General features: G+C 43.0%; 1 protein-coding gene across 6 annotated transcripts in view; it reads left to right on the forward strand.

Annotated features, from left to right (window-relative positions):
- The window catches only part of ppp1r16b (protein phosphatase 1, regulatory subunit 16B), a 110,837-nt gene extending 98,741 nt beyond the window's left edge, over window positions 1-12,096 (forward strand). For 5 of the 6 annotated variants that reach the window (XM_047346985.1, XM_047346988.1, XM_047346986.1 and 2 more), the window contains exons 7-11: window positions 5,890-6,018; window positions 6,106-6,181; window positions 6,394-6,523; window positions 6,645-6,771; window positions 8,845-12,096. In XM_047346985.1, the coding sequence (XP_047202941.1) occupies window positions 5,890-6,018; window positions 6,106-6,181; window positions 6,394-6,523; window positions 6,645-6,771; window positions 8,845-9,318 (936 nt within the window). In that variant the 3' untranslated portion in view covers window positions 9,319-12,096. Of the gene's footprint in view, window positions 1-5,889; window positions 6,019-6,105; window positions 6,182-6,393; window positions 6,524-6,644; window positions 6,772-8,026; window positions 8,817-8,844 lie in introns of those variants that run through there. The other variant, XM_047346990.1, reaches the window with a different exon arrangement.
- The last annotated feature ends 11,839 nt before the right edge of the window (window positions 12,097-23,935 follow it).

Consider the following 23,935-nt stretch of genomic DNA (forward strand, 5'->3'; position numbering starts at 1 on the left):
CCACTAAGCATTCAAAGCAATTTAATAAAGACTACCTAAAGTGCAGGAAAAAAAGTTCTTCTGTAACTTTTGGGCAAAATGTGAGTGATAGGCTGCAGACACAAACTCACTTCACAGAGGACTTCAACAGCGAGATGATAAAGAAATGAGTGTTGTGTGTAAATATTCAGGAAATTTCTTCATTATGCATTAACCTTTTTAAGATTATATTCTCTGCAGCATCGTCTCAGGAGGCTATAAAACCTTCTGAGCTAATCAGGCATTAGAGACTCATTAAAACCTTCTTAAAGGCAAATCAATTGTGAGCTTTAAAATGCTCTGCAGATACACTAGTTATCTAGTGGTGAACATCAGTAATGTAAAGAAACCTGCAACAATAACAGGTAATGCGTGAAAGTAATCAATATAACATCATTTTAATGCAGCATAAAACGAATCGTTAATAAATTATAAAACATGTGGCTGTTGTGGGGATTATTTAATAACTTATAGATCCTTTAACACGGAATATGACTGTACTGATGTAGTTTATCCGCTTTTTTAGCTCAGTCATTTTAGAAAGAATTTAAGTGTATACCTGCATAAAAACTATGAAAACATTTCTTTGTTTACTTCTATTACAGTTTTTCTGTATTTTGGGGTGCGGTGAATAAATTGTTCCACCAAACTTAGCAGATCAGTGCAGCGATGCACTGAAAAAGGCATGAAAAGAATCATCTGCATTTAATTTCCAAAGAAGGATATAATGTCAGGGGCCTAAATGAAGTCTTTATTGTGTATCAGGGATTTAGCTACAATGTGGAAACATGGTGGCAGATTACTGGGTGGAAATAGCGAAAGGATGGTAGTATCCCAAAATAACCTCATTAAGCTTTTTATACTTACTACAGATTGTCCGTTGGAGCTGCTCATCCCTTTGCCTTCTGCATCCTGTTAATCTTTGTTTGAGCATGATGAAGCAAAATGGAGCATGCCTTATTAAAATAACTGGCAGGGAAGACAGGGAAAAACCTGGAATTGGTTAGGATGTTATGTAACACTGATCTTTTGTTTTTCGGTAAAATTAATTTGGGTCCTTGTTTTTTGAATGAGCTCAAAAACAGATAATGGGACTTTTTTATTTATTTCACATACAAAAATCATTGTATTCAGGTGTCCCAATCACTTTCATGGTAACAAGTGTATAAAACTAAGCCACTAGGCAAGTAGACTGCCTCTACAAACATTTGTTAAAAAATGGTTCGCTGTCAGGATCTCAGTGAATTCCAGAGTGGTACCATGATTGGATGCCACCTGTGCAATAAGTCCAGTTGTGAAATTTCCATACTACGTAATGTTTCACAGTGAACTGTTAATGCATTATAATGAAGTAGGAGTGATTGGAAATGACATCAACTTATCCATGAAGTAGTAGACTATATAAAATCAGAGTGGCGTCAGCAAATGCTGAGGTCCATAGCTTGGTAATTTTCTGCAGCGTCAATAGCTTCAGACTTCATGATTTCTTGAGGTCCAATGGACAGGTTTGGGTTTAGCAGTTGCCGAGAGAATGGTACTTGCCTTTCCGCATTTTGACAACAGTAAAGTTTGTTGTAGAAGTGATTACTAAAATTATCGTCGTACTCGTCGTCTTCCGCTTTATCTGGGACCGGGTCGCGGGGGCAGTAGACTCAGCAGAGACGCCCAGACGTCCCTCTCCCCAGACACCTCCTCCAGCTCCTCCGGGGGGAGCCCAAGGCGTTCCCAAGCCAGCCGAGAGACATAGTCCCTCCAGCGTGTCCTGGGCCGTCCCCTGGGCCTTCTCCCGGTGGGACATGCCTGGAACACCTCCCGAGGAAGGCGTCCAGAAAACATCCGGTATAGATGCCCGTGCCACCTCAACTGGCTCCTCTCGATGTGGAGGAGCAGCGGCTCTACTCCGAGCTTCTCCCGGATGGCCGAGCTCCTCACCCTATCTCTAAGGGAGTGCCCGGCCACCCTACGGAGGAAGCTCATTTCAGCCACTTGTATCCGGGATCTCGTTCTTTCGGTCATGACCCGAAGTTCATGGCCATAGGTGAGGGTAGGAACGTAGACCGACCGGTAAATCGAGACCTTTGCTTTTCGGCTCAGCTCTCTCTTCACCACAACGCACCGGCACAGAGCCCCCATACTGCGGCAGCCGCACCGATCCATCTGTCGATCTCCCGCTCCATTCTTCCCTCACTCGTGAACAAGACCCCGAGATACTTAAACTCCTCCACTTGAGGCAGGAACTCCCCTCCAACCTGAAGAGGACAAGCCACCCTTTTCCGGTCGAGAACCATGGCCTCGGACTTGGAGGAGCTGATTTTCATCCCTGCCGCTTCACACTCGGCTGCAAACCGCCCCAGTGCGTGCTGTAAGTCTTGGCTACAGGGGGCCAGCAGGATCACGTCATCTGCAAAAAGAAGAGACAAAATCCTCTGGTCCCCAAACCAGACACCCTCCGGCCCTTGGCTGCGCCTAGAAATCCTGTCCATAAAAGTTATGAACAGGACCGGTGACAAAGGGCAGCCCAGCCAGAGTCCAACATGCACCGGGAACAGGTCCGACTTAGTGCCGGCAATGCGAACCAAACTCCTGCTCCGCCTGTTCAGAGACCGGATGGCCCCTAGTAAAGGGCCCCCAATTCCATACTCCTGGAGCACCCCCCACAGGGCATCACGAGGGACACAGTCGAATGCCTTCTCCAGGTCCACAAAACACATGTGGACCGGTTGGGCAAACTCCCATGAACCCTCGAGTACCCTGTAGAGGGTATAGAGCTGGTCCAGTGTTCCACGGCCGGGACGAAAACCACACTGCTCCTCCTGAAGCCAGGGTTTGACTATCGGCCGGACCCTCCTCTCCAATACCCTGGCGTAGGCCTTACCAGGGAGGCTGAGGAGTGTGATCCCCCTGTAGTTGGAACACACCCTCCGGTCACCCTTCTTATGTAGGGGGACCACCACCCCAGTCTGCCAATCCAGTGGCACTGTCCCCGTCCTCCACGCAATGTTGAAGAGGCGTGTCAACCATGAAAGCCCCACAACATCCAAAGACTTGAGGTACTCAGGGCGGATCTCATCCAACCCCGAAGCCCTGCCACCGCGGAGCTTTTTATCCACCTCGGTGACTTCAGCCTGGGTGATGAAAGAGTCCAACCCCGGTCCCCAGCCTCTGTTTCCACCAGGGAATGCGTGATGGCAGGATTGAGGAGATCCTTGATGTACTCCTTCCACCGCCCGATAATGTCCCCAGTCGAGGTCAGCAGCTCCCCACCCCCACTGTAAACAGTGTTGGCGAAGCACTGCTTCCCCATCCTGAGGTGCAGGACGGTTTGCCAGAATCGCTTCGGGGCCAACCGGTAGTCCTTCTCCATGGCCTCACCGAACTCCTCCCAGGTCCGAGTTTTTGCCTCTGCCACCGCCCGAGCCGCGGCACGCTTGGCCCCACGGTACCCGACAGCCGCCTCAGGAGTCCCACAAGCCAACCACAGCCGATAGGACTCCTTTTTCAGCTTGACAGCGTCCCTTACTGCCGGTGTCCACCACCGGGTTCGGGGATTGCCGCCGCGACAGGCACCGCAGACCTTATGGCCGCAGCTACGGGCGGCAGCATCGACAATAGATGCGGAGAACATGGTCCACTCGGACTCTGTGTCTCCAACATCCCTCGGAATCTGGTCAAAGCTCCCCCGGAGGTGAGAGTTGAATACATCCCTGGCCAAGGGGCCCGCCAGACGTTCCCAGCAGACCCTCAATATGCCCTTGGGCCTGCCAAGTCTGTCCGGCTTTCTCCTCCCCCAGCGGATCCAACTCACCACCAGGTGGTGATCAGTGGACAGCTCAGCCCCTCTCTTCACCCGAGTGTCCAAAACATGCGCCCGAAGGTCTGATGATACGACAACAAAGTCGATCATCGACCTCCTGCCTAGGGTGTCCTGGTGCCAAGTGCACTGATGGACACCCTTATGTTTGAACATGGTGTTCATTATGGACAATCCGTGACTAGCACAGAAGTCCAATAACAACACGATTTGTTCGAGGAGGCCATTACTCCCGATCACGCCTCTCCAGGTGTCACAGCAGAATAATGGAGTCCCCAGGAGGGGCACTATCCAGCTCCCCCGACAGGGACGCCAAGAAGGCCGGGTACTCCGCACTACCACTCGGCCCGTAGGCTGAAATGATAGTCAGAGACCTCCCCCACCCCGAAGGCACAGGAATGCGACCCTCTCATCCACTGGGGTAAACCCCAACACTAGACGGCTGAGCTGGGGGGCAACAAGCAAACCCACACCAGCCCGCCGCCTCTCCCCGTGGGCCACTCCAGAGTAGAAGACAGTCCAGCCCATCTCAAGGAGATGGGTTCTAGAGCCCACGCTGTGCGTGGAGGCGAGCCCGATTATTTCTAGTCGATATCTCTCGACCTCCCGCACAACCTCAGGCTCCTTTCCCCCCAGCGAGGTGACATTCCACATCCCTAGAGCCAGCCTAAGCATCCGGGGATTGGGCCGCCAAGATCTCCACCTTCATCCGCCGCCCAATCTTATTTGCACTGGTCCGTCACGGTTCCCCCTGCAAGTGGTGGGCCCACTGGGGGATGGTCTCGCGTGTCTTGTTCGGGCTCTGCCCGGCCGGGTCCTGCGAGGAGCAACCCTTCCACCAGACGCTTTCCGACCAGTCCTGACTCCAGGCCTGGCTCCAGGGTGGGACCCCGGCTCTGCCGTACCGGGCGACGTCCAGTGCCTCGATTTTGTAGTCATCATGAGGGGTTCTTGAACCGCTCTTTGTCTGACCCGTCACCTAGAGCCTGTTTGTCATGGGAGACCCTACCAGGGGCATTTAAGCCCCAGACAACATAGCCTCTAGGATCATTCAAACACTCAAACCCCTCCACCACGTTAAGGTGGCGGTTCAAGGAGGGGCTACTAAAATTATCTGCCAAAGAAAGAGCTTGCTTCCAAATATTCAATTTTACCTACATGTGGGCACAGAGGGGCTAAAGGAAAATATATGTGATAGATATCATATCTTAATACAAGTTTAGGATAATTATCTACACATATTACAAAACCAAAGGAATGATCTATAAACTAAAATTATGGGATGAGATGCTTTTCTTCTGCTGACAGGAGAGGAGCTCTAAAGTGCAGCCTGGTTTATCCTGAAAAGATGTCTAGTACCTTTGCACACAAACCTGTTTGCAGACTCAGAGTTATGGGCTCTTTATACACACACACACACACACACACACACACAGACAGACACACGCACACATTATATGAGTGTCTGTCAGCAGATCTTCATATCGTTTAAATAGTAATAGCTGATTGGCTACATGTGGAGGTGAGACCTGCAGAGGAAGGGAAGCAGCTGAATTATCTCTCTTATAATAACACAAACTGTTTAGCTTTTTCTAGTCTTCCTGTCATCAGTAGTTATTTATTAATAACTGTATCAGGTTCTATGTATCGGCTTTTGTGTCGGCCTCCTGTGGCTTTTCCATCAAAGAAAAGATGCAACTTATTTCTAAGCTTTAACAGCATAAGAAACTCTGTAGGTTCTATGCCAATTTACTGCAGCTGAGTCGTTACTTGCAGTCCTTCCTTGATTTTAGCACAAATTAATCATGTTTCTCTAAAAATACTTTTGAATATTAATAACGTTTTCAGCTGAAATCTAATATAATAGAGCCTTTTGAAATTTTTTAGATGTAATATGGTTCATCCAAACTGACACCTTCTGTGGCCATTAGTTTGGAGTTCATGCAACAATATTTGTGCATGAAGTCCGAAGTCACAATATATAAACCCCAGAGCAAATCTACCGTATATCCATGTCACTTGACAATAATCCAAACTTCATTTGTACTCTGTCTTTGCAGCTCCACATCGCAGCGGCAAATGGCTACGTGCAAGCTGCAGAGCTGCTGCTGCTGGAGGGGGGAGTTCGAGTAGACCTGAGGGACTCGGATGGATGGCAGCCTCTTCATGCTGCAGCATGCTGGGGTCAGGTAAGGCAAACACAGCAGGAAGCATGAAAAAAGATGAGCATGCACATGGAACCATCAGTGTCATTTACTCCATGGTTGTTGTTTCAGATGCATGTGGCAGAGCTGCTGGTGTCACATGGAGCCAGTCTCAATGTCAAGACCTTCCTGGAAGAGACTCCAATAGGTATGTTAAAGAAGACAAATCATTTCTGCAGGGACTCACTTATGTTTGAGATAAACGGTTTATTCCCACTATAAACTGGTTTATAAGTTTTTTTTAAGGAAAGCTGTCCCTGACTATATAAGGTCTTTGTTTAAATTTTCTGTATTAATCTTTTCAAATCTCATATCCCAAGCCAAGCTGATATACCATGTGCTTCATCTTTGTTCCTTAAGATCTGTGTGAGGATGAGGAGTTTCGAGCCATCCTGCTGGACCTGAAACACAAGCACGACACCATCATGAAGTCTCAGCTCAAACACAAGACCTCACTGTGCAGGCGAACATCCAGCGCAGGCAGTCGTGGGTAAATGCTTCCACCTGCTGGTCATTAGTCTGCTACTACATAGTTTGGGTTTGAATTTAGATGGAAGATAAACACTTATCTTTCTATTTTATATCCATTGGAACTCCATCTGTGTTTACAGGAAAGTGGTCCGGCGAGCTAGTTTGTCCGACAGGCATAACTTGTGTCGCAAGGAATACGAGACTGAGGCCATTGTGTGGAGGGGAGGAAGAGAGGAGGAGAAGGAGTCTGATCAGGAGAATAATCAGGTGGGAAATCTGAGAATTTTTGAAAGGTGTAAAGAAGCTAATTATCGCCATGAGTTTTTCCTTCTTATTAAAATGAGTGTTTTTAAAAAGGATTGTAGGAAAACCATCTCTCATAAATGTCAGGTTGGCTGTAGGTATGTGAGAGATAAGGACTTCCTCCAACAGCCACACAGGCTGGCTAAAAATACTCAGCAATGCGCTGAAGGGGAATTATGTGAAAGTTATATGAAAAATGTGAACTTTTGTTCAACTATGGTTGCATAGAAATATATCAAAATGTATGCATAGCAGCATTTTCTTAGGAAATAAATATATAATTAAAAAAGTTTTATAGTATTTTTTTTTTACTCAATCTCTTCTGTACAAGATCAAGTGCATGGATGAAAAATTCTACTTGATTTTCAAAATTTTTGAAAAATAAAAATCTGAAAAGTTTGACATGCATTTTTTTCAGCATTGTTTACTCTGATGCCCCTAAATAAAATATAGTGCAACCAATTGCTTTCACACGTAAACGTATTGGGAAGTAGAGTCCATCTGTTGACTTAATCTTAGTATAAATCCAGCGGTTCTGTGAAGCCCTCAGAGGTTTGTTAGAAAACATCTGAACAAACAACATCGTGAAGTCTAAGGAGGACAGCAGAAATGTCAGGGAGAAAGTTGGGGTGAAGTTTAAAGCAGGTTTAGGATATAAAGCAATATTTCAAGTTTGAAAATCTCAGAGCTTTATTCAGTTCATCCTATGAATAGCATGACTACACACCTACCAAGACATGGTTGTCAATCTAAACTTGCTAAGGAGATCATTAATCAGAGAAGCATCCAAGAGGCCCCTGGTAGCTCTGGAGGAAGTTCAGTGATCAACAGTTTAGGTGAGAGACTGGACACCTATTTGCTGTGTACTCGACAAATGTGGTCTTTATGAAAGAGAGTGGTAGGAAGAAAGCGATTAATTAAGAAAGCTTTAAGAAGTCCTGTTTATAGTTTGTCACAAACCATGTACGGGACACAACAACCATGTGGAAGAACTCCTTTCTGGCCTGGTGAGACCAACGTTACATTTTATGGTCTAAATCAGTTTAGTTCAATTAAAACTCACTGAGGTCCAGGTATTAAAATTTCCTCCTCGTAAAAGTTCCGAACGGAAGTCCAGCTTTTGTCTTTTCGTGTCTTCCCTATATGCATATGTTCACATTTTCACTCTTAACAAAGTGCACCATTATAGTAAACAGCTATTTTACCTTTACTTTTTTAGAGCAAGTCATGCAGTCTCCGCTGCCTCTTCCACTCTGCTCCGGCACGCTCACTGCGCTGCCCGTGCTGGGAAAACAAAAGATTTGATTGGTTGCCATAATACCTGGAGTAGAGGTGAACCCTAAAAACACACCGCCCGCATCTCTGTTTGGCGCTGCCCTTAAGCTGTCTATAGTCGTGACCGTCGAAAAAAGGCTCCAAGAAAATGATCTATTTTTGTGAATTTATCAGATTGGGCATTGGTCAGGACAGAACCATCACTCGGTCCTAATCCGGACCAAGATCAGTCATTTGGTGATGCCTGGTCTAAATGAAAATTATGTGAATACTGTAAAAACTGTCAAAACGTAACATCACCATAAGGCAGACTATCCCAATTGTGCAACATGGTGGTGGCAGCATCATGCTTTTGAGATGTTTTTATTCAGTACTGGAACAGGGAGGTTCATATGCCAAATTAAGATGACCTGAAACTGGGAAGGAGATTCACTTTTAGCAGGAGAGTGACTGTGGACATACAATCGGAGCTACAATGGAATGGTTTAAATTAAAGCACTTTCATGTGTTAGAATGACCTAGTCAAAGTCTAGACCAAAATAAGGATTTTTTTTTACAATTATGTTTGTTAAAAATGTTGAAAACCATGTATCTTTTTCCTTCCGTATCACAATTATGTTCTACTTTCTGTTGGTCTATCAGAAAAAAATCCCAACATAGGTTTGTGGCTGGAACATGAAAAAATGGGGTATGAACTGAATACATGGCACTGTATCTCTGAGCTACAGAGGGATCATAGTAACCTTTATTGACCCTCTGCAGGTGAAGCCTGTCATAACTGTGGAGCTGTCTGAGAAGCCCAAGCTGCCCACCATCCTCAAAGATGTCAGCGTTAAACAGAATGGTCTCATCACAACAACAACATCCATGCCCCTTCAGATGCCCTCCAATGGCAGCACGCCGACATCCAACGAAAGCGTTGTCGTCACCTCCCAGCCTTCGCAGGAGGAGGTTGCACCGAAGGAGCGCGCTCAGACGTTGTCGGAGTTAAAGAAGCAGAGGGCCGCAGCCAAACTGCTGAATCACCCCTTGTTTAATGGTTACCTTGGCAACGGCTCCACAGACTCCTTCTCTGATGCCAAAGTTTACTCTGAGGACCCTCGGATGCCCCTGGTCTCCTCCAACGGCAACGCAGTTTACTACACGCCTGCCAGCGGCGATCCTCCGCTCCTCAAGTTTAAACAGCCCTTAGAGGAGGAGCAGCCAAAGGCGCGGACCTGCTGCTGTGTGTCGTAGCCTCATGTGACTGTTGACAAAGCAGAAAAACTAAAGAGGAAAGCAGGAGAAGAATGAAGTCAACGAAAAGTATTCCTGTTTTTGACATCATGCTCCCTCTCCACTTTAAACTTGGCCTAAAAAAGTTGGACTTCTGTTGTGTGCGAATCCTCCTGCAGTCAGAGAGATCTTTCTAAAGAAGGGAAAGAGTGGGAAAAGAGCTGAACAGAGCTGTTTGATTGAAGGTCAGAGGTACAGTAGGATGGGCCTGAGTATCTTTGGTAGAGTCACAGAGATTGTGCAGGGTTCAAAAATCTTGATGGAGTAAAGTGAAAAATTCCCCAGTGTGATGCATGTTCTGCCCTCAAACTGAGCTGGAAACGGCTTATTTTATTGGAAATTTCCATCAAATTGACCTTTATCAGATCAGGAAACATTTTCATCCAGGACAAATCTCCTGTCCAGTTCCATCGGTCTGCTTTTTTAAATAGTTTTTGTCATTTCTGAATGTGCAGGAAGACCAAGCTGGAGGCATCCAGGAAGATTGTAACACACTTTGTTGAGGAAGAGTAAAGCGTAGCATGATGTCTTCAGAACTCCTTTGCATTTAAACTGTAAAAGGGAATAAATACCAGAAAACAGTGTTAACTAAAACGTTTACTGCACAGTGGATAATATAAATAAGACACCTGCACTGTTTAAAAATGTCACTATAAGATGTTGGCTATACTTCAGCTTCACCTCACCGTCCTCTTATTTAGAACCTAAACTGGCAGACCATTCTGTGCATTTTCTATAATCCACTTTGTGCTCACTCTTATAGATAATTTAAGCAAATTTGGTTGATGTACATGTCCTTATTTATTAGATAAATGTGTAAAAACATTATGGTTCTTTAAAGTTGAGTGTATTTATTATTTGGATGCTGTGTGGAGAGTATGAATGCAGTTTGAGATGAGCACCTTTTAACATGGAAAAAAAAATCTGATGGTAGAGAAGTAAGTCACTGTCCGTCGCGTGTACATTTTGTTAAATACAAACCCATCCTGTTAGGGTGGAGTCCTGTTTGTATCTCAACGAATAAGAGGCTTGTTTGCTTTTATTGTTTTTCTGGTAGGTGTTGTGTGGTTTTACTGTTTGCCATTTACTGTATTTCTGTTAGTAGAAATTCTCCTGAATTACTGTGAGAGTTTTCAGAGGCTTATGCTGTCGTTTTAAGTACTCTGCAAATGGCTCAAATTCAAAATACAAACTTTCTAGTTAAAATAAGACATGAAAGTAAAGGAATAGTGTCAGATTTTTGGAAATACAGTCTTTGTCCTTTCCTTTTCTCTGTTCATTAGTTTGGACAATTAGCTCATCCCACCTAATAAGCATAATGTGGTAGGGACCAATGCCCACTACATCCTACCACTAGCAGACCAAAAAAGTGTTTATTGTAAATTACCATAATTAATGTCAAATCTTCTTTATGTCATTCATATTTGTTTGAGAGTTTCTGTAAGGTTAAGTGACTATGTCCACATTATGACAGTATAACAGATGCTTAATTGTAGCTCTTTGCCATTTTTCACCTTTATAGTTTTGGTTGCTTTCTACCTGATTTTTATCAGATATGAAATAGACCATTGGTCTATCATTTTTGTGCAATTTTATGCATTAATCACACCTGCCGGCAGGACGTTCCGTACCCGCTTTGGCAACTGACAGTTTAAAGCAGTCGTCCAAAATGTTTGTCTACTGTATGACATTTTTGTTATATATAATGTCTACAAGCAGATGTTTTTTGGAGTAACTTTGGTTTAGTCAGAAATGATAATCTGTCAGTACTGGACTATCCAAAGTCACTTAATGATGTTACAGATCTTGAATGACTTTGTGCAAACAACGTTCTGATCGTAGGTTATTGTAATCCCCGCCCCTTTGATGCCATAATCCCTGAACGGCTGGTGGGTTGCAGTTTTTTTTAATTTGCTTTTATTTTCAGTCTTGATGCCTAAATGTTAGGACCCACTGCAGTTTCATAATTGACCTAAAAACATTTTCCTTTCATAATTACCTGTACAGTGTTATATAGATGTGTACAGATGAGTGTGGAAATATGTTTGTATCAGTGTTAAAGGATCTGTTCTCATGGTTTGCCTTTACATGTCTGTAGTGTTGCTGTCGGGGAACTAATACTGTCACCTGTCTTAATAAACAATATCCCCACATTCATGGTTGGAATGCAGAAAATATTTAGTGCCCCTTTGAAGTCATCCAGTAGTTATAAGTCTGTTGCATGCATCCACGTGGCCCCCCCTCCCTGAGACTGATTTCTTTACATCATCTAAAAAGGTCAAATTCTTTTAGGCCAATTTAAAAAAAAGTCTGACTGAATCTTTTTCTGATTCAGCAAAGCTCTTTTTTAAATTGGATTAGAAAAGTAACGTTTTTTGGCTTTTTTGTTTTTGTTCACTGTAGACTGAATATCATTGCTTATTTTTATACCTTTTTATAGTGAGTTATCTGAAATACATTGATGCTTGAGCTTCTGCAAACCGTGAATATGAGTACATGTAATATTTTATTAATGAAACTCAATCGGTCAAAGTTGTGACTTAATGAAGTGTTATTATAATGAGTCAGAAAGGGGCAGCAACCTGTTAAAGCCTGAATCAATGCTTATTGTTTTCTGCAAGACCCGTTATCTATAAGGATGAAATGATGAACAAAAACTACTGATTTTGTAATTACTGGAATATATTGATGGCTGCATTAACATATTTTGAATAAATTGTATATTTTGAAAGTTTTAAATGGTGTCTGAAATGGTAAAGCCCACATTATGCCTCCTCCTTTTGTCACATAGCTGTTAAGGTGTTAAGCCAAATGTTGGCTACTTATTTCATGATTTTGTTTTCTTCTTTGTTTCTGAAGGCCTATGATTTCAATTTAATTTGGTTTATATATATATATATATATATATATATTCATGGTTGAAAACAAAGCAGTAGCATTGTGAATATTTCCATGTTTGTTTGAGCCTCCGTGCTTTTACTGCTAGTTTTTAGTGGGTCGGTTCTTAGCGAATAGAAGTCATGAGAACCTATACACATACCTCTCATTAAATAACACTATTGGCTTTTCAGTCAGTTCAAGGATTTGAAAGAAGGAAGCAATAGAAAAACCTAAAACTCCTTTGTCAAACATCTATATCAGCTTACAGTCTGTAATGTTGTCAGAGCAAATGAACAGAGAAGCCCACTCTGGACGGCGAGCGTATCCACAGCATAAAGTCTGAGTGGAGAACAGTGGTGCTGAAAACACGTAATCTGAACTGCATTAACCTCCCTCATGTTACCCGTCTTTGCCATTGTGTCTGAGCCTTATTGAGTCTAGGCCAGCTGGCTCTGATCCCATTCCTTCTGTCCTCTTCATTGAAAAGCGGCTCGGATCGAATCTGGAATCATGTACAAACATATACCAACCATTCAGTGCTAAAAGAAGAAGACAGAGAAACACTTACAGACGTGTTGGATCAAAGACTGAAATTAAGCAATGGTAGAAAGTGAAAAGATAATGAAAAGATGTTTGTCAAGAAGAGCCAGTAAAATAAACTTTAAAGGCACAGCACTTAAATGGTTTTGGTCATATCTATGATGTAGGAGTTTCTCGGTTCTAGGAAGGTCCTCTACTGTGTGCCCACTTAATTGTGGGGTAAATCAGGGCTCTATCTTGGGTCCAATCCTCTACTCACTTTCCACCATCAGTCAAAGGCTATAGCTCTGAGATCCACGAACCAGATACCGTTGAACATTCCCAGATCCATAATCAAAACCAGAATCAAATTCCACAGCTTTTTTGGTGGTGCTCCCATATCTGTGGAATAGTCTACCGTTCTCAGTTTGAGCAGGTCAGACTGTTGACCATTTCAAATCCCTGATTAAAACCTCTTAATTTTCTCTCACTTTTTTCTAGTTGAGCAGAACATCTTCACATTCATCTTTTATATTTCATAGTTATAGTTGATCAATTTTGGATATTTATTTAATTTATTCCCGTCATTTTTAAAATAATGCCCTTTGGTCAATGGAAAATAGTTTTTAAATGTCATTTAAAAATAAATTTCTTATTAGATGATTGAAGATTCCCTAGAGGACTGTTAGAAGAAGTGCAAATGCATATATGGATGTATGGCCCTGACCATCTACTGTTGTGATTCTGGCCCATCTGCCTGCTCTGCTCCACTCTGCCCTGCTCTCCTGCATGTAATCAACTCATCTGCTTCACCGGTCTGCTGCTCCGCTTCAGAGTAATCACTGTCATGCCACACACCTGTTGAACTGCAGTTAAATAGAGCCTCTTTGAAAGCTTCACAGTGAGTAGATATCCAGCGTTATTTCCTGCCTGATCTCGTTTCCAGACCAAGTCTTGTTTCTCGGATTTCTCCCTCCTGCCTGCCCCTTTATGGACGTCTCCAGCCCTGGATTTCGACTCCGTTTCTGCCCCTGGAATTATGCTTCTGCCCAGCCCTCGGATTGGTATGGCTCAGCCTGCCTGCCTCTCCTCTTTGCCTGGAGTCTTAGTTTTCGATCAGTCGGCAGTCCGACATCAAACAGCTGCCCGCCACACACGGACATTCTGGACTGTTTTCCGTATCAGCCATTTTCCCACTGAGAAGCCACTTCCTTGTCCCCGTTCTCACACAGGATCCGAGAAGGTTAGTGGCTTTGCTGATTTTCAGATTTATCTGAATTCTTTCTAGCCTCTTATTCACTTCTCTGTTCCTTGTGATTCCTGGAAGCTTATTGGTGGTGACCAGTGCGATTGTTTCCTGGATCAAAATAAATCTTTAACTTTTACCTGTGTCTGGCTGAAATTTTGGGTCCTCAGTCCTGGTTATAATACAAAAATCTGGCCAAAAATGTACCCATTGCCAGCACAACAATGGCGTGCTTGTGTTGATAACTCCATTGCCCGTCTTCATTCCGGCATGAGTGAAATAATCTCCATGCTACGCACCATGGCTCCGGGTTCTACCCAAGCGTCCTCACAGCCAGTTTCCGCTAGCTTGTCTGTCCCGCCTGCCATGGTTAAAGAACCTAGATTAACTCCTCCTGAAGTTTTTAAAAGAGATCCTGACCAGTGCCGTGCCTTTCTGACTCAGTGTGAGATTCATTTTGAATTACAGCCTTCCTCATTCCCTACAGAGCGCTCCAGGGTGGCCTGTGTGATCTCTTTATTGTCCGGCAAAGCAAAACAGTGGGCCACAGCTGAATGGCAGAATGACTCAGTGGCCTGTGCTTCCTACACTGCCTTCTCTAAGGAACTCGTCAGGGTGTTTGACCCCGTTCTCCCCAGCCGTGAGGCCGCCAGGGGCTTGCTTTCCTTAAGGCAGGGAAAAAGGACTGTAACTTCATACATCATCGACTTTCATATTTTGGCAGCCGACAGTTGCTGGAATTGACAGGCTCTGATGGATGCTTTCATGCAGGGGTTAAATGAACATATTAAGGATGAGTTGGCAACCAGAGATGATCCTGCCTCTCTTTCTGAACTAGAAGACCTGGCCACTCGTATTGATCTCCAGCTCTGTGAGAGAAGAAGGGAGAGGCGCCACAGGGAGGTTCGGGCCTCTTCAGCCCGCGGCTCTGTTCTCCGTCCTGAGACCATGAGTCATTCTTCCCCTACAGCACACACTCCTGATCCTGAACCCATGCAACTTGGGAGGACAAAGATTTCTTTGGAGGAGCGCTCTCGTCGAAGACAGTTTAATCTGTGTTTCTACTGTGGGGGTATGGGCCACATTGCCTCAAAGTGTCTGGTAAAGGTACAGGCTCAGTAGAGGTGAGGAGAACTCTACTGAGCCATAACCTGTTGTGTGTATCCTCGTGTTCTTTCCCTGCTAATATTGTTATCTCCTCTGCCACTCATCAGGTGTCGGTGTTTATTGATTCTGGTGCCGACACAGAGTTCATGGACAAGGCCTTCGCCAAGGGTCATGGCATAAAACTCATTCCTATGTCTGACACCCATTAGGTTCTGGCCCTGGATGGACACAGCATGAACAATTCTCATTTGCTGACGGAGAAGGTCAGTCTGACACTAGGTGGTTTCGTTCATGGTTATTAATTCTCCCAATCTGCCCATTGTTTTGGGAGCATCGTTGCTCAAGAAACACAACCCCCATATTGATTGGCAGGCCAACGAAATTTTGGGCTGGGCTAGGACCTGTTCCGCTACCTGTTTATCCTCAGCCAGTACTTACGCTGTTCCCGATAACCCCATTGAAGAGACTTACCCAGACTTGTCCAAAGTTCCTTCCGAATATCACACTCTGAGGGAGGTTTTTAACAAGTCTCGGGCTACCGCTCTCCCACCTCACAGACCCTATGTTTGTGCTATCGATCTCCTTCCTGGTACGTCTCCCCCTAGGGGACGTCTCTAGTCTTTGTCTGGGCCCAAACAGCAAGCCATGAAAAAGTATGTAGAAGACTCCCTTAAAGCTGGGATTATCAGACCCTCTTCCTCTCCAGCTGGGGCCGGTTTCTTTTTTGTGGGGAAAAAGGACGGGTCCCTAAGACCGTGTATTGACTACAGGGGTTTAAATGACATTACTGTAAAGAATTGTTACCCCCTTCCTTTCATGAATACAGCTTTTGACCACATACAGGGTGCCAAGATTTCCACTAAATTAGATTTACGAAATGCTTACCATTTGATCCGTATTAAGGAGGGAGATGAGAGGTCAGAGATACCACCAAGGATCTTCCTGCCTCGGCTTCATATCCGCCCGACCGGTGCGTTGTTCCGGAGCGCCTCGTGCCCATGGTACTAGGGTTCTGTCATAACTCTCGCCTTGTTTGTCACCCTGGAGTCAGCAGGACGCTTTTTGACCAAATACGTTACGGATTACGTCATCGCCTGTCCCCAATGCTGCCCGGCTAAGTCGTTACACCGCCCGCCCGCTGGGTTGTTGCTGCCTTTGCCAATCCCATCTCGTCCTTGGTCTCACATCGCCATGGATTTTGTGACTACCTCTAATGGTTTGCCTACCTCAAATGGTTTCACGGTAACTGTTATCGACAGGCTCTCCAAGATGGTCCATCTGGTCCCCCTGAAGAAGATGCCTTCAGCTAAGAAGATGGGGGAGGTCTTGGCACAAGAGGTCTTCCGTCTCCATGGGCTGCCCACGGACATAGTGTCCGACAGAGGACCACAGTTTGTTTCCCGTTTCCGGAAGGAATTCTGCTCCATGCTGGGGATTTCCATTAGTTTGTCCTCCGATGGCCAGACCGAAATGGCTAATCAAGAAGTGGAGACCAAACTTCGCATTCTCTGTGAGTCCGACCCCACTACCTGGTCTCACAATTTACCTTGGGTTGAACATGCCATTAATACCCTTCCATCTAGTGCTACTGGTCTTTCCCCTTTCCATGTTGTGTTTGGGTTCCAGCCACCGTTGTTCACCGTCCAGGAAAAGGAGGCAGAAGTACCCTCGGCTCATGCTGCGGCCTTAAGGTCCCAGCGGGTCTGGAGGAAGGCTAGGAGGTTCTTGATCAGGATGTCGGAGGTGCAGTCCCGGACGGCCAACTGCCGGCGAACTCCTGCACCGGACTACCAGGTGGGCCAAAAGGTTTGGCTGTCTTCTAAAGATCTTCCCCTACGGGTGGAGTCCCGCAAGTTGGCACCTCGTTTTGTTGGTCCTTTTCCCATCCCCAAGGTTATAAACCCAGTGGCTGTTCACCTCCAGTTACCTCAGTCCATGAGGGTTCACCCTACTTTTCACGTGTCTCGAATCAAGCCCTATGTGATTTCCCGTTTCTGGAATTATGCTTCTGCCCAGCCCTCGGATTGGTATGCCTCAGCCTGCCTGCCTCTCCTCTTTGCCTGGAGTCTTAGTTTTCGATCAGTCGGCAGTCCGACATCAAACAGCTGCCCGCCACACACGGACATTCTGGACTGTTTTCCGGATCAGCCATTTTCCCACTGAGAAGCCACTTCCTTGTCCCCGTTCTCACACAGGATCCGAGAAGGTTAGTGGCTTTGCTGATTTTAGATTTATCTAAATTCTTTCTAGCCTCTTATTCACTTCTCTGTTCCTTGTCTGGCTGAAATTTTGGGTCCTCGGTCCTGGTTATAATAGAAAAATATGGCCAAAAATGTACCCATCGCCAGCACAACAATGGCGCGCTTGTGTTAACTCCATTGCCCGTCTTCATTCCGGCATGAGTGAAATAATCTCCATGCTACGCACCATGGCTCTGGGTTCTACCCAAGCGTCCTCACAGCCAGTTTCCGCTAGCTTGTCTGTCCCGCCTGCCATGGTTAAAGAACCTAGATTAACTCCTCCTGGGTCCTCAGTCCTGGTTATAATATCTACTCCCTTTCAGGGAACTGTGAGACATATTAAAGCCCCACTTAATTAAAATCTCCTATCAATCATATTTTTCATGACCCAGTAGGAGACGCACTGCACCACAATTTTAGATATTCAACTCATTATTTCTGAATTTGATTGAAGTTGAAACAGCTATAGTTTTTAATTTGAATTGGCCTTTGTCGCTGGTGAATTTACTGCAAGCTGTCCACGCACAACTAGAAAAATAACAGGGAAAAGTAAAAGCAGACATGCTTGATCCAACATGAACATGTAGTTTTGTGCCAAAATCAAACCAAGCAGCTCATTGTGGCAGTCATCATGGCATAACTTGTTGTTTTCAGGTTGTCGTAAGGATGTCTGTGTTTAGGGATTGCATGTAAAAGAAAACAGACAAGTAACCACAGCCACCCACCACACTGTGCCAGCATGTTAAAACCCTGACACTTTTAGACCAAAAGCAACATACATTATTTTCAAGCTCATCACGAACAGTTCTTAACTTATTTCCTTGTAAGAACAGTCAGTCATTTTCTACCGCTTATTCTATAGTGGGTCGCATGGGAAGCTGGTGCCTATCTCTAGCAGTCTATGGGCGAGAGGCGGGGTTCACCCTGGACAGGATTTTAAGAACAGTTTTTGGTAGATAGTTATGAAATGTTGAATCAGTGGAAGAAAAAAAAGAATTGCAAAATATTTATAAAGTTTAATGTGTATGGGTTGGTGGATTTAGTCTTCTTTTTCTTATCAAAGTTTTTAACATTAAAAGTTATTACTCTCTGCAAAACTAACAAAAAACAGGAACAAAATCCAGAGGAAGAAGGTCGGATTATGATTATTATTACTGTGGAAGTTGTGACATGAAACAGAGGACTTATGAAAACTGTTAGCAGTGGATGAACAACACTAACCACATCACACGGTTCAGTGGGAAAAAAGAGGAAGTTACAGAGACCTTGAGGTTAAAATTGGAGAACAACTGAATTGATATATAATCCCAGAGAATGGCAAAAAATACAATGCAGTTATAGTTAATAAAACTACAGCGATAGATGTGACATAATCCTTACAATGTTTTCGACATCACGGGACAATCCCCTAATTCGTGACATTTACCGTCATAAATTAGGGTATTTATTCCAACTGTTACTGTTAGAATGAGCACATAGTTTTTAGGACTGGATCGATTTTTTTTTGTGTTGCTTTACCGGTAAGATTAAATTTAAGCCTCCGTTAAATGACCTCAAAAGAGGTTAAATTTAAACTTTCTTAATGTATCTGCCTTATAGCTCAGTATTCAGACAGGAAATGGGCAGAAAGAAAATGGGGGAAGACATGCAGCAAAGGTCCCAAGGTCGGTAATTTAACCCCAAATGGCGGCATCGAGGACTAAAAGCCTCTACGCGACGGGTTGCCCCTGCTGAATTATTTTAATGTTTTGAACTTGCGAAACACAGAAGCGCAATTCTTCCAATAAGCTTCTCGTGGATAAGACCCTTACTTAAGCAAAACCCCAATATAGCTCAAAAAGATGAAAAAGTGTTCCTATATTTGTTTCTTCTCACTTGTCAACTACCATAAGTCACTGTATCTAGGCTTAGATCACTTATTCTGAATGTGCTGGCCCTGTTTACTTTGAGGAACTGCTGCACACAAATGTTTCAGGAAGAACACTCAGATCTAATGAATAAATTCTTGTAGATGCTCTGCAAACCCGACACAAAACAGATACTGTGCCTTTAGAACAACTTACTTATTAATATGTGAATTGCTCAGACCTCAGACAGTTGAAAACCTGTCATTTCATTAGCATTTGACCCAAATAGAGCGTGACACTCCACTGCAATCAAATTGCTTTAAATTAATTTTTAATCCGGTTTAAATCACTTTCCGATTTTTACTGACTTCCCTTCTTTCTTGTTTTTTTACTCTACTTTTTCAAACTTGCATGTTTTCAGTTGTGTATAAAAATAGCATTTTTGCTCTCAGATAAGTTAGTCTCATTTTCTAACATTTGTATTCACTACTGTAAGGTAAGGTATGTTTATTTATATAGTGCTTTTCAGCAACGAGACACTCAAAGCGCTGTACATACAATTACAATACAATCACAAAGAAAATAAACACAGATACAGACACAGAAAAACAAATCAAATGATACTACAATCCTTCTAAGAAATCTAAAAATCTATGAATCCTTCTGAGTAATCTAAAAATCTCTGGCCAACATTACAATGATACAGATAACATTAATAATCATTTGGGTTTTACTGGTAAGAGCTGGTTCTAAACCAATATTTCTAAAGAGGTTATTCTATCATTAAGTCCTCTATATAGGGGAAAGCATCTTGTGCTAAGAGAGATTAATCCTTGGGTTTGCTGGTATAATGCCGTTGTAGTCCAATAATAACAGTCATTTGCATCCATTGAAATTTAACTAAGCAATCAATGAGTTCTAACTAAGGAAGCTGAGCCACTGGTGTAAAAACAGGTTTTGTTCAAATTTTTAAGAAACTAGTATTATTTTCCTTTCACTGGTAAATCTAAAAATCTATGAAAAGGAGAAGAAATGAAATCCACATTTAGGTAAAAAAAAAGGAGCATGGGAAAGCAACACACATAAGCAAAGATTTTGCAGGGGCATGGTGGACTCGTGAGGGTGCCAATATTTAAGTATGATCATGTGTGCGAAGAATTAGACTGTCAACACTGACGAAGGTGCCATTGTCCTTGAAAAAGAGATGGAAGTTTTATCAAACGGCCATACAGTTGCTGGGGTAGAGCGTCGTATTTACAGAACATCCAGGAGAAATGTTTTGATAAGAAGCCTGCGAAGGCCATATCGGGGCGCCTGAATTAGTTTTGGTTCAGGCCGGCTGTGATTTGATTTTCCGCCTGCCTTCAAAGTCTTACTGGCATTCTCAATTTCAAATCCAAATAGCTAAATGTCTGGTACTTTCAGTAGATCTTGAGCAAACAACTTTCTCCAAGATTAAATCATATCACCTTTGAGTCCGGGAAACGCAGCCAGACTGCGATTCTGTTCAAGGATCGCGTCCAGCTTGCGATTCTGCTCTCTTAACATATCAGTCTGAGTGCTGAGAGATCTAAAGATCCCTTCAAACATCCCAGGCAGCTTTGGAGTGCTTTGAACAGCTGCCAATGTTTTACAAATCTTTCGATAAGCCAGGTAACCGCCAACTCCAAAAAACAGAAATCCTGATATCAGAAATCCAATTATGTACAAATCTTCCTTGTCCTTGACTGACATTGTTGTCAGGCACACAATCTTCCACTGCTGCCAGGAATCCATTGTGTATCGGAGATACAGCAGAAAAACGTTCCATTTTTACAATCTAAAATGGCTCAAACAAGTAGCAGTTTTGAATCATCCCACGTGCTGATTTTGTGGGTTTCCTGATGTAAAGTCAGGTGCTCCACCACTTCGGACCGTTTTTGATAGCTTCCTGCCAACATCCCACCCTCTTTATCTCACCTCCTACTCACTATCACTTTTCTGTCTGACTTTCACATCATGAATGTGCAGATGTGCGTTATTTATAAAGTGGTTCAAATGCCAGAGAAACTAGTCAGCCTCAACACATGACAAGCTGTTGAATTCAAACATGCATCAGCATCCTTGGATAACAAGAAATAATTAGGGAAGTGTGCTGTATTAGAGCAGCGGTCAAGTTTCTGGAGCTGAAATGATTAGGTCTATCTCACCACTTCCCTAAAAGCTGGAGTTCTTTAGTTTACATTTCTGACTTTTTGCACGACTGCAATTAAGAGAACACAAAGGAATGTCCGGTTTGCGATACAGTCTTTCTCAGAATGTGGTTTGTGTAATCTGCACGTTCAGTTAAATTTCCTGTCCTCTGCAGTTTTATCTCATCATGACACAGCATCTAATAGGCTGTGTAACAGGGATGGGCCATGTGACAGCATGCTGTTTGAGGGGATAACAACCATACACTAGGGTGTTAAAGTCGATGTTGAGCTTTCATCGAAAGGTGATCTCCCACCTAAACCTTTTCTCCACAACACAAGTGAAAACAGACACAATCATTCATTGTGAAAACATGTGAAAACATCTTTCTGTGTTTGGACAACAATACGTATTTTAAAAAGCATTTTTATTTAAGGTTGAAAACTCTGATCTCTAACACAGAGCTAAAACTAAATGGTTTCAGTTAGCATTAACATAATTATTTCTATTTGCTAAATCCCAGAATAATGATCAAGATAGGTTTCTTAGAATGCTTTAAAACTTTCTTCAATTTCACAAGTTTAAACACATTTCCTTAGTATTTGGTAAAATGACCTTTTAAATGCACGACTTGGGTCATATGTTCTCAGTCAGGTTTGTTGGCCGCCTTGCTCACACATCTTTCAGCTCTGCCCACAAATTTTCTACGGGATTGAGATCAATGCTGAATGATAATTGTGTTGTACTTAAGCCACTTTGCAACTAAGTTAGCAGTATGATTAAAGATGCTGTCCATTTGGGAGACCCATCTGTGTCCAAGCTTTAAAGCATGCGTTCCATCAATCTCGGAAGTCGGAACTGGGATGTAGGAGTTTACGTCATCTCTGACTCATAGTGTTCCAGTTTTCCTGCTTGTTTTCGTTTCTTTTGCTAGCAACAATCTTACAATAATAGTAATGACAGTAACACTGTATGTGTTTCATGCATGTAAACAGCGTTGAAACATCTCTTATAAACACTGAAAAGTAGGAAATGTACAACTGACTACATGTTGCATAAATAATAAACTGCTAAAAACAGTCACAGTAAGATTGTTTTACTACTGTTGATGCGAGTAGCAACCATCTTGAATGTGGAAGTCGGGTATGGTCATGTTGGCCCAAATTTCCGACTTGTAATTCCGAATTTTGCAGGCGTTCCAGTTGAAATTTCCTACTCAGAGGTCAGGAATTCCGACTTCTGATTACAAATAGAACGCAGCATAACTATATATTTGATATCTTGTTGATTCAATATGTTCTTTCCTCATTATTCCATCTATTTTGTGAAGTGCACCAGTCCCTCCTGCTGCAAAACACACATAATGCTGCCACCCTCATACTTAACAGTTGGGATGGTGTTCTCAGGCTTGCAAGCTTCCACTTGTTCCTCCAAATGCAACAAAGCTCATTAGGGCCAAACACTTAGATCTTAGTTTCATCAGACTACGGGGACATATCTCCAAAAATAAGATCTTTGTCCCTGAGTGCATTTGCAAACTGTACTCTAGCTTTTTAACTTGCTTTTGGAGTAATGAATTCTTCCTCTCTGAGGGACATATCAGCTCATGTTGGGACAGGACTTGTTTACCTTGGAAAATGACAAGGTGCAGGAATCTTAATTACTATGCATTCTCTCACTTTATTATTATGATGTCCTTTAGCAATTAGAAATCATTTTGATAATCCATCTGACCTAAAGCAGGAAAAATATAGTCTGATTTAATGTCCGTGAGAAAAAGCAATGTATTGTTGGGGTCCCATTAAATGCAACAGTAAGGTTGTTTATAAGTGCAAGACTTACTTTCATCTGAGCAATTGTTCAGTCCTTTCTTCTCCTTAACCCAGGAAGGACGCTTTTGACTTTATCTCTGGTTCTGAAGTGACCTAACACAAGGAATGCTACAGTCCATGTCCTGCATATGTGTCTGTGGGTGGACATTTTAAGCTCTGACTCCAGCCGCAGTCCACACCTTGTTAATCTGTTCCAAACTCTTGAATGGACATTGCTTCATGATCCCCTCCTTTTTTGATCTCATGTAGGCTTATTCTAATTCTACATTTAAATTAAAAAAACGAGGTTCTCATTAGCTATAAGCCTCAATCATCAAAATGAACAGAAATAGACCCTTTAAATGTATCACTCTGAGTAATGAATCTAATTATAAGAGGTTGATTTTTTTTTAGCAAATTAAGTAAAAAATAGAGTTTTTTATCACATTATTTTTTGAGATGTACCTGTATGGGAAAATCTAGTCATAATATTTTGTGTTTACCCTTATATTACAGGTGTGGTATTCAAAATAAAACCAAGGTCAAGAAAGAACACATCACTAAAATTTACAAACACAGTCTGCTGTAACTCAGGATGTTTGGGAATTAAATATCCTAAGACATGTTATGACTTATGGTCTCATTAAATATTTATTTAACCTTTTATGTGCTTAAAAACAGGCTAGTGTGTATTCGTGTTTGTTTTGTGGTTTATTTTAACAGTAAAACGAGTTATGCTCCTCTAACCTGCGCTTA

This window comes from Girardinichthys multiradiatus, chromosome 20 (genome assembly GCF_021462225.1).
Source record: "Girardinichthys multiradiatus isolate DD_20200921_A chromosome 20, DD_fGirMul_XY1, whole genome shotgun sequence".
Taxonomy (NCBI): domain Eukaryota; kingdom Metazoa; phylum Chordata; class Actinopteri; order Cyprinodontiformes; family Goodeidae; genus Girardinichthys; species Girardinichthys multiradiatus.